At 29.7% G+C, this 12,122-nt stretch overlaps 1 protein-coding gene across 4 annotated transcripts; it reads left to right on the top strand.

The window, feature by feature from the left end:
• The first annotated feature begins 7,854 nt into the window (after positions 1-7,854).
• Positions 7,855-11,753, top strand: LOC140832919 (nuclear transcription factor Y subunit C-3-like). 4 transcript variants are annotated; one of them, XM_073197221.1, is made up of 4 exons: positions 7,862-7,990; positions 8,385-8,457; positions 9,955-10,780; positions 11,523-11,753. In XM_073197221.1, exon 3 carries the CDS (start codon positions 9,999-10,001, stop codon positions 10,752-10,754), a length of 756 nt encoding a protein of 251 aa, XP_073053322.1. In that variant the 5' UTR covers positions 7,862-7,990; positions 8,385-8,457; positions 9,955-9,998; the 3' UTR covers positions 10,755-10,780; positions 11,523-11,753. The 4 variants fall into 4 exon arrangements, with proteins under 4 accessions (XP_073053321.1, XP_073053318.1, XP_073053319.1 ...); XM_073197220.1 differs by lacking the exon at positions 8,385-8,457 and having other exon boundaries at positions 7,855-7,990; positions 11,532-11,753; XM_073197217.1 differs by lacking the exon at positions 8,385-8,457 and having other exon boundaries at positions 7,855-7,990.
• Positions 11,754-12,122: the final 369 nt, after the last annotated feature.

Genomic DNA, 12,122 nt, shown 5'->3' with positions numbered 1-12,122 from the left:
TTTGGCGTGTCAGAAAAGTCATCAGAAGCAGGGTATGGACAACCGCCTTACCATACTTAGCAGGTGTGCACTGAAAACAAGATAATCATGGGATTTCTTTCTATAAATAGCAGGTACACTTCTCATTTACAGATTCTGGAATTCGGAACTCTTGAGCACTTCACGTATATCACCACATATACAAGCCATTTCACTTTTTTCCTTCACCTGATGACTTAAGCATCGGAGTGGATACGACGTACATCCCTCTGGCGCACATTTACGAGTTTATTTCATTGTTTGCAGGTCATGGTAGAAGCCCAAGATTACCGAGATATACCTTCCTCACAGATATATCTTCCTTGATCATTTCCCAAAAGCATCATACTATATCACCATCTGGTGGATCGCTCCGACTTTTGCTAACCTGATTTACCCGGATAACATCACTTATATTTCAATCTTTTGAAATGTTAAACAGTCTGATCGTCATATATATCTGATCACTTTTTTTTAGCAGAAACTATTATTTATCCTCTTGAAACAAAAGATTAAATCAAGATCACGAGGGTTCATTATCATTGTATACATACCAATGAAAAGTAAAACGTTACATACACTTCCAAATTATAATAACATAATATCTGCAATAACTTATTTTATGTGTTTCCGAATTTCTAACGAACGAAAAGTTTTGAAATTTTAAGTAGAAATTGAAAATCAATTCATCTATAAATTTTCTTCAAAAATAGGCATGATCATCGTAGAGTCCCTGCCCTAGACTTTCAATAATGTTGCATCTAGACTACTCATTTATCACCTCAATTATCGTATGCCTACACACAAAATATGTAATATTACCAAAACGTGAAAAATAACCAAATATACATCTTGAAAATCTAGAAATAGGATATCAATAATAGGTCTCAATATACTTATGAAGATATACCTCCATCATATTTCTAACTCTTTTTGAGTATAACACGTGGTATAATTCTTTAAAGGGTGTATTTAGGAAGATGAATTTGAAATCCATATATTTCGATAGTCTTATTGTTTACAATAAATAATACATTAATTCTTAAATTCAGACCTTACTTACCTAAACATTGATAATATAAAATAGAATTGATTTACAGCAGTATTGAGTGAACTTGAAATTCATCTTTATTAACATAAAATATTATATAAACATTTAAGATTCTGAATTTAAAGTTTATAATCTTACTTATCTGAATAATAAAAATACATGGATTTCAAATTTGAAATCCATCCATCTATAATAGCGCAAATTAAGAGTATCCCAATAGTGCTCTTTTGGCAGTTCAACCCAAATAATCAAGTATCCATACCCAAGTATATTTTTCATGCCTTTCTTCAATCCTCGTCGCAGCCACTGGCGAAAAATTGATAATCAAAGAATAAAGGCTCGATATGAATCGATGGTTCTATGTGGATACCAATCAAATACTTATATCGATAATATGTTTCAAAATCAATTATTCACAAAATCCATTATATATCTTACCCATCACACGTAATTTTTTCTAGTGTATATTACTTGGTTAGAAGATCAATCGACAAAATAATTAATCTAATCGCTAACTCGTGGAAAATCACTCGATAATGACGAGCTTTTAGGAAGCACTTGATTTGTTTGTGAATGTCAGCTTCTGCTTCAACTTATGTAATTTTAAACCAAAAGTTAGAAGCAAGACTGACATATTTTTTTTGCTCATGTGTTTCTTTTTAATGGTTTAAAGTTACAATTTGATATTTGTATCTCTAAAAAATTTATCATCTATACTATCTATACTATATTATTAAGTGTGAGGATATGATAATAACTATCTAGAGAAGACACCAACTTTTTTTCCAATTTTATCTTTATATGATACTAATATTACACTTTTGTTTTTTTGTTTTTTTTTTTAAATTTCAACACACTTTTATCTTTATTTTTTTTATTTTAACCATTCAAATATCAATTTAGTCCCTCCATAATTTGTCAAATTTCAATTTAGCACATCGATAATGATAAAAAAGATTGTACACATGCAATACGTATGCAGAGTAACTAGTATTCCATAATTGCTCTTAATTTTTATAATTTGTAAAATGATAAAAAAAAAATTATATATCAATTTTTAAGAGTTTCGAAGGGAACTCATAAAATTCCAATCATATTTTATTACAAGCTCTTTTTTTTTAATATATTTTGCATTTTTTTTATTATTTTCATTTCCATAACTTTTTTACTTTTTTTACATATTTTTTAGTATTTATAAAAACATTTCATGTGTTTTTTATTCATCTTATATAAATTTTCAAGCATTTATGTTACAAAAAATAAAAATTAATTTTGATACAAAATATTCAAAATGTAATAATAATTATATAAATATATTTTCAATGGTGTTAGTACCAAAATTTAGATAATTTAAAAAATAAATGATGTATATAGATTAAAGATATTATTGTCATTTTACTAAAAATTAAGTTTGAAAGCAAATTTTAATAAATACTCAAATTTTAACTTATATTAAATTTGGACTTTATTTACAACTTTACTATTTTTGCTTCTCATCTATTTCAAAATAATATCTAAAAAAATCACTTTAAAATAAGTAAAAGCCATCCAATACTGTCTTAATAATATAAAGTCGACAATTATTAGTTCAAAACTAACAAATACTAGCTCGTACCTCAAATTATGATTTCAATAAACAAGGTGGGTCTTGTTCTCTATTAAAATACTCGAAGTTGTAGTGTGTGGAATTATTCATTTATTGTTATATTTTTTTCCTTTAGCTCGTAAAATACTTGAGTCCCGATGAATTTCCCAAGCATCCATCTTTCCAAATTAAGATTTTAGCATTTTAGCGAATCAATTGTTGTGCAAATAATCATCTACGAAAGAGTGTTATACATATATTTTTTTTGTAGAAGATCATTATTCGTATTTGCTAAGATTTGAAAGTGTTGAGTTGAGAAACACAAACAATCTTGATTTTGATTATAATAAAAGTTATTATTATATTTCTAGCATATTTACTAAGTGTGAAGTTGTTAGCTCAAATTGAAGGCTGAAACTTGAAATCAACCAAGTTGAAAATCTGACGAGCTATGTTTTGATTATATCTCATAGAAAAAATGAGTAGAAAACTCAATTTTATACAAATCATATTTCATAACAGATCAATTGTTTTTAATGTTATCTAGGCAAAATATTAGTCGCAATATTGAGCTGATCTAAACAGAAATAACAAGCTTGAATGGAGCAGTTATATTTTTTTGGTCGTAGCTCTCAACTCAATTATTCAAATGAAATGATTTAATGTGCATTATAAAGCTAAGAGAATGATCTACAAATCATCTTCATTAATCAAAGTCTGAATCAGAACGAAAGAAGCTGATAAATTATGATGAAATTGTTGGTTCTGCACATAATAAAAAACAAGTTCTAGATTACTAATAACCTGATCTGTCAAGCATATCTTTCTCTTACAAACTTGGAATGAAGTGATTCTTAATTATATGGAAAGCTGAGATAAATGTAATATTTATCACTTGGTCCAAAAATCGACGAATCAAGAGTTATAACAAAGCAAAGCCAACAGTCAACTTGTACTAGTTTGTGAACAACTCACTTGGACCAGCTCAGATCAACCCAACAGCTCAAGCTCATAACAAACCAGATCAGACAATCGGATCAGCACAATTTGATCGGATCAGCACAGTTGATCTGCTTGATCTGATAATATCCCAGTTTCATAAAATATCCAGAAACGCGAATTTGATCGTTGCATTGTCATAATATGTACACAACCTTTTCAAACGGGCGTATTCTTGTGTCTAACGTATATATCACTATTGGAGGCTATATAGACAACATATTAAGGATCAAATACAAGCTTTGGAAGAGGATTCAAAGTATGAGCAACTACATGAAGATATTAGCTAGAATGAGAGCAAGTCCAAGTGTGATGATACATTTGATATATATATACTTTGTAAAATCTTCACACACGTATAAATGAGGGTTGAGCTTCAAAGTTTAGATAAGTACTGATTCTATACACAAAGACGTTATAGATTGTGTTTGCAGTCTTGACATAAAAGGCGTTAAATATTATGTGGATTATGAGGCTACGACCCATAATCAAATGTGATAGGAGTTTCAATTAGACAATAGATAAGTCCTAAATTGAAATGAGTTTATACAAGGAGTTGTATAAATCAAATTTTTTTAGTGAATCCTTCCTAGGTGGAAGAAGAGGTGACATAAGAGTTGTTAATATCCGAACATCCATAAAAAAATTCATGTCTATTTATTTTTTTCATTTAATTATTGTTATTGTTTTAAGATTCATTTTTGAAGCATTTTATGTGTGTTTCAAATACCAAAATATTGCACACAAAGTGTTTAATAAAACGCTTCAACTAAAATATTTTTACATATTCAACTTGTATATCTTTTAAATATTTATCAGAGAAATTTATGATCAAGATAAATATGACAAGATATTATTTATATATACTTGTATACTGTAATTTTCCGGATGATCAAGTTCAAAGAAAATAACATCTGAATATTAATTCTTTTGAATTCTCTTCATTCGGATATATTTTCAATAATGATTTATAACATGCACAATTTTTTTTAAAGAACTTATAAGATTAAAAACAAAGGCTGACAGCTTTCCAAAAAAATTTGGCCCACCTTAACTTATTTTAAATTAGATCTAATAGACCAAAAATATCCATACAAATTTTATTATATAACAAATATACTATATACATATTTAAATAAATATGTTTATACATAAGACAATACAATTTTTTTCCTCTTTATATATTGTTTAATTAATTATTATTTTTAATATTTTTCTAACATATTTATACTTGTTGAGAAAATAAATATGCAGAAATTTACCATTCACGTGTTATACAAATAGATTGTGAATCAATACTACTTATATATACATAACACAATACAATATATATATATATATATATATATATATATATATATATATATATATATATATATATATATATATATATATATATATATATAACTATATATATTACATTTTATTTTTACTCCTATCATTTCATTTCAATTAAAAAAATAAATAACATAAAACTACTTCATTCTCATTTTTTATACGAAACATTTGTATTACGTGTGTCGCCATCCGTTTGTATATAATAATTTTGTTATGGTGTGTTTGGTTGATGTGATTAAATAAGGATAGATGAATAATCTCATAGTTATCTAATGTTTGATTAAAATTTTAAGATATATTAATAATCATTTTGACTCGATTTAAGATCTAATTTTATGACTAATTATTTGATTATTAATTTAACAAATCAAGTGGGATAAGTTATCAACACACCACAAATTACATTTTTATACTCTTATCTCATATGAAAATAAATATTTATTAAATTCTAATTTATTGTGTTTAATGATTACCATAATATTTTCAAATATATTTCTAATAAATATATTTAAATTAATTTTAATAAACATAAATTATAATTATAAATATTTAATTATCTATTTAATCATTTTAAGAATATTTATAATTATTAAAAAACAATAATATTATAATATCACTAAACTTTATTTAACCTTAAAATTAATATTCAAAATATTACTACTATTTTAATTATTAATTATAAATATTTAATTATCCATCAAATTATTTTAAGAATATTTATAATTATTTTATGAAAAACAATAATATTGTAATTATTTCTAAAAATTTCTTTAACATTAACATTCAAAATATTATTGTTATTTAAATTATTAAAGTAAATGCATATGTATAAATTTATTTCTAATATATATAAATATATTTAAATTAATTTTAATAAATGTAAATTATAATTATTATTTAATTATCTATCCAATTATTTTAAGAATATATATTTAATAAATATTTGGAGCATTTTGGTCATTACAAAAAAATTTACAAAATTAATCCATCATTTTAAAATCATACCAAACATCATGTTATTTATCCCACCATACTATTAATCCATATATCTCATTTTTAATCACTTTAATTATTAATCATTTACTTATCCTATCACACGTACCAAACGGACCTTAATATATATTTAATCACATAATTATTTATGTGTATTTATATAAATTTAATTAAACACGTGTCCAAAACTAGGGTTTAAAAAAGCTTGCCTTATTAGTTTGGCAGGTACTTGTAAGGAGAGTGGTAGTAGAAAAAAGGTCGAACACCTTCGGAAGGGCCTTTCTTTTAAAGGCATCTAAAGTTTGGTTTAGTCATATCACTTTGCTTTATGTTGGTTATTTTTAACCTTAGAGCCCGCATCCGCAATCGCTATCGCTATCTTTTGGTGTGTTTTTGGTAAACTCAAAATATCCATGCAATAACTTGCAAATCACGCTCACCAGATAAATTACAATGGACAAGTTCTGTGTGACAGACTCAAACTTGGAAGAAAAATGCACGGAGGAATTGAACACCACTTTTTTTGTTGGTTTTTAGTTTTACTCTATGGGGTGCACACTTTTCCTCTGTCACATTAATATTTTTCAGCTTCATGTTTCAAATAACACCAGTGTTCTAACAAAATATGAGTAAAAACCAACAATAAAAGAAGTTGCATGATTTATACAACTTACTTTGATTAATCAGATAATGAAAATATTAATTTGATGTTTGATGCCATGAAATTAGGGGTGATCAATTTTTTTACTAATCACTCGAACCGAATTTCACCGCACCGTTTTTCATAATATTTTATAAAAACCGAGATTAAAAATATTAATCATAAACCGCACCGCATACGCGGTTCGATTATTTTTTGACCAAGAACCGCACCAAATCGCACCGCCTAAACCGCTTGTCATAATATTAGGCCTAGAATTATAATAATTTGTAAATAACATATTCAAATAAATAATTCATCATTCATTATATCACAACTCTCTTCAAAATTATTATTTTTACAAATAAAACTTATCTTTTTCTTAATTATTTTTCATAATACACTTTTATTTAAAATATTTATTTATTTTTTTACAATATTTTGTTTGAAGTTTGAAAGTAAAAAAAAAAAAGATAAAATAGTGTAAATGTCATTTTTGTTATGAATGTGTTGTGTTGTTAAATTATTAACTTAGTTTTGAATCTTGATTATTGTTTTATCTATTTTATTTTTATATGCTTTGAACTATATTTTATATTTGAAGAAACTATATTGTTGTTGTTTTCAAATAAATTAGAATATATGTTCTAATATTTTTCATTAAAAAAACCGTAAACCTACCGCAACCGCTCAAAACCGCAAAGCTAATTTTCCATGTAAAACCGCAATTGATTTTTCAAAATACTAACGCATATGACAATTCGGTTTGAATTTTTTTAAAATAACGGCACCGTGATCACCCCTACATTAAATATAGAAAAAATTTACATTTTGTAGGTGAGTGTTACATCATATATATCGACGTATGTGTTCACGATGGATGTGCAAGTTATCAAAATTATATATATATGGCAAAAACTTGTGTGAGACGGTCTCACGGGTCGTATTTGTGAGACGGATCACTTATTTGGATCATCCATGAAAAAGTATTACTTTTTATGCTAAGAGTATTACTTTTTATTGTGGATATGGGTAGGGTTGACCCGTCTCACGGATTATAACCCGTGAGACGGTCTCACATGAGACTCACTCTATATATATATATATATATATATATATATATATATATATATATATATATATATATATATATATATATATAAAACGAATTTCTAATATTTAATTAATTAACTAAACATATAATTGTGGGTAAAAGCTGTATGAAATAAATTTATACAACAACTCTTGAATTGAATGCTCTCGAATAAAGTGACCACTACAATCCTACTTTTGGATTCCCCAAACCCTAGTTTCAGCATTGGATTCTAATTCAATTCAATCGGCAGTTCGCGCTGCTACAGTTCTGGTAGAAACCTTGTTTTTCTGTTTTTCTAAACGTTGTTTTCACTTTATTATTTGCTCAGCTTATTCGCTAGAATTAATCCTGCGATTCTCTGTAAGATTTTTCGATCTCTGGAAGGTTTGGGATTGAAGTTCATTGGTTGGCATTGATTCCAATTTTTGCGCGTTTCCGTGGCTGTGTTATTGTTTTATGACTCAATTTGCGTGGGTATGTTTTTTTGTGAATCAACTTGTGTTTGTCTAAAGAAAAAGAAAATAAATAATCGATTTTTGTCTGCTTTTATTCCAGTTCGTGTGCCACGGTGTACGGGAAAAGTTGTTGCTTTCTGGGCGATGCAATTTTTTTTTTGTAATTGAATTTAAAATTTGTATTTTGTATTCGTTTGCAAATCAAATAGTTTGAACTGGGTTGAAGTCGAATGAATTGTTTGGTGGGAATATTTGAGATATTGGTTGACAGATGACATACAGGTAAAATGATTGAAAACTAATATTCATGTAGCCGATCCCACAACTAGTGAGAGTGTGCTAAGATGACGATGATGAATTCGTTGTTTGACACGAGAAGGGAACATAAAACATGGAGAGCTTATGTAAAATGAACAGATGTCCATAGAGTAGGGCTTGGTTGATTGATTGATCATAGTTGGTACTCGTAGACGCGCACATGCATATTTTAATTTGAATTGATTTGTAGTTATTAGCAAAATTTGCGAGTTAAAGTGTTTCATCGTAAAACGGCATTATGTGTGTTTGGAACTGAAGTATGGAATTGAAATTGATTCAGACACAACAAAACGATGATACCGTTAAAATGCTTGGTGGTCTGTTTTTCCTCATGGCTGTTTACTTTCAACTTAGAAAGCTAATATTTTCAGTGCATTAATCTCATCATACCATATTACATTTACTCAGTGATTACCATTTTTAATTGGTTAGGCCGTCGTAAAATATTCTGCGTCATTGACACGTGTGTTTCTACTCACAATTTGTAATTTTCTTTTCAAAGGGTAAAACTTTCTATCGATCTGGATGGAGTTGTTATTTAATTTTGTCGTCTTATGATTATGGAATTTGTTTATCCGGTTGATGTAGTTTTATGTACTTGTGTAAGAAAGAGATTTTCTTCTTTTCTTTTGGTTTGGTTCATACTTACCTAGTTGATGAAGAAACCATAATGGCAAAATGTGTGGTGATTATGTTTATATTAATTCGATGACCTGTAGAGAAACAAATTTTATATATAAGGTAGATGAAAAGGTTAAGGTGGCATTTCATGCTTCAAACGAGCAATTGAGCGTGAATCAACTAGTTAATCAAGCATCGTCGTTTTGTGGTAGACACGATTAGAGTACGCTGTTGACATGTTGCAACTCTCCATATAGAAAAAGCCTGTCAAAGTATTTAAAGTTATTGGAGTAGGATTATTGCCATACATGCGGAAAATTTGCGATGGGTTTTCCATAGAGAAAAAGCCTGTCAAAGTATTTAAAGTTTGTTTGTCATGCTCAAGATTCAAATTGCATTTCTAAAATCGGGGTCTCTTTGTTTCAGCTTTTCTGTTGTTTTCTGTGGATATAAGGAAGTAAATTATTTCAAGATTTAGAGTATTTGACGAAGTACAACAAGGTTATAGAGTTTTTAGTTTTGAAAAGCAACATTTTATATAGGTTTGCATATATAATAATATGCCTTTTGTTGTCATTTGCTCAGACTTACATGTGTGAATTTTCCAAAAGGAAAATGAGCTTTAATAAAGAATAACTCTCATGTGAAACTGTATTCTGCTTCACTTATATTTATAGTTGAGCATGCAAATTTGAATTTTTTAAAATATATATTATATACGTGTGCGTGCGTACATGTATGTATGTGTGTGTGTATGTATGTTTGTAAATTATCTAAATTCATGATTCCATCAGCTAATTATTATATTATTGTCTTTATGATGTGCTGTTTGTGGCACAGGGAATCACAAGCCTACAGTTTACCCAAAACATACATCACTTGTAATGGAGCATCAAGGAAATGAGCTACCCCTGGTGGGTAGCTCTGCTCAGATGGCATATGGTGCAAACTTATATCAAGGAAACCCAATGGCCATAACCTCTTCCCAGGTACCGACTGGTTCAACTGTGTCTGCTCAAACTGCCGGCCTTTCTCCCTCTCCGGCTCAGATGGCGCAACAACACCTTGCTTACCAGCAACTGCACCAGCAGCAGCAATTGCAACAACAACTCCAAAGTTTCTGGGCAAGCCAAATTGAAAATCTTGATCACATAACCGATTTTAAAAACCACAGCCTACCATTGGCCAGAATCAAGAAGATAATGAAAGCAGATGAAGATGTTAGAATGATATCAGCTGAAGCACCTGTACTTTTTGCTCGTGCCTGTGAGCTGTTCATACTAGAGTTGACTTTATGTGCTTGGAACCACACTGAAGAGAACAAAAGGAGAACACTGCAGAGAAATGACATTGCAGCAGCAATTACGAGGACTGACATTTTTGATTTCCTGATTGATATTGTACCAAGGGAGGACTTGAAAGATGAGGTTCTTGCGTCCATGTCCGCAGGACCTGTTCGTGTTGGAGCTCCTGCTGAAGGGGTTCCTTACTATTATATGCCGCCGGCCCCACCTGTTGGTGCTCCGGGAATGACAGTGGGGCAGCCTGTAGATCCAGCCCTTTATGGTCAACATCCTCATCCTTATATGGCTCAGCATATGTGGCCGCAGGAGCAAGCCCTGCCACCTACAGACTCCTAAGTGTTTTACCACCAAGTTTTACCAATGTGAGTGCTAGTAACTTAGTTCTGTTAGTTGATATGGTTATTTCTATAATTGGTATTTCTGAAAAAACTTAGACGTTAAAGTTTGAAACAATTTATATTTGAGATGGAGGAACAGGCTCCTTTGCGAACCTCCACTTAGTAGTCTAAACCACACCCCCAACCAATGGAAAGGTAAGCAAAAAGTTGGGTAAAAGTACTTGTTCCTTCCATTTCTAGTTTTGAGTAATAGTTGTAATACCTCGTTTTACGTTGGATTGCTGGACATCTGCTAATAAAGTTACAAGAACACTAATATGATTGTTCTGGTAACATGCGTAATTGAGGACGGATGTGAAATGGTTGCTAGCATAGGCTTATTATATGAAGTCTCGTTTGCTCAGGCTCGGGGTTTATCAATATTAACTGGTCTGGATTGCAGGCCTTTTTGTTACACCAACTGGTGACTACTGATTAATATCCTTAGACCCTATACCGTGCTTATTGTACAAGTTCTCTTTTATTCTGACAAATCACTCAGGATAAACCTTTCTCATTATTCTAACCTTGTGGGCACATGACATCCAACTTTTCTGCTATAATTGATCTTATACATGCTTCATTACATTAACTGGATCAGGAGATACACGTTAAATATCTGGTTGACGTGACAGAAAGATGCAACTCCAAGTGCCTTAGGCTTATTATTTTACGATTTACATGTTATGATTCTTGGAAGAACTGCCATTTGCAGTTGTTATTGCAGAGACTGTAGAGGAGTAAGCCAAGTTTGTGGTGAGGCAGATGCAAAGACCTAAAGTTCACAATATCATATGGAGTCTAGATCACTCCAAGGTTCAACTCCATTCTTGCGTTTACGGGTCTTGGCTCTTTTAAGATTAATATATAACTCTCATTTCTGAACTTTTATGGACAAATGAGTCTTGAGCTTAATTTTCTTTTCTTTTCTTTTATCGAACTGGAGGGATCCTGCAGACATCGACTCATATTTAACATCATGAGGAAATAGCAAAAACAAAAAAAAATGCGGTTTTTTTAATAACAGAGTAAGGGTATCGTGCTTTTTTATGTTTATAGAAGGGTAATACCTTTCTTCCAACATTTACCTTACTATCTGTCATGGAGGGAGCCACGTTAATTATGACCACCCTCAGTTCAATTTTACTACATCTATATAACTATATGAAATTTGAAAATAATGAGGAAAATTTGGGGTAAGTAAAATCAATTGGGAAATATATAACAAAATGAGCTTGGTTTCACCATAAAATTGAAATTTAATCATAATCTTATCAAGTCTGAACTTTTGTTTTGCCTTTGCTTTTCCTAAATGTTATGTTGTCAA

Source organism: Primulina eburnea, chromosome 5 (assembly GCF_022965805.1).
Source record: "Primulina eburnea isolate SZY01 chromosome 5, ASM2296580v1, whole genome shotgun sequence".
In the NCBI taxonomy this organism is placed as follows: Eukaryota; Viridiplantae; Streptophyta; class Magnoliopsida; order Lamiales; family Gesneriaceae; genus Primulina; species Primulina eburnea.
This window is presented reverse-complemented; position numbering and strand designations above follow the sequence as displayed.

Bases quoted from the DNA above. Each gene is read 5' to 3' on its own strand.
- LOC140832919 (XM_073197220.1), top strand. From the start codon at position 9,999: ATGGAGCATCAAGGAAATGAGCTACCCCTGGTGGGTAGCTCTGCTCAG.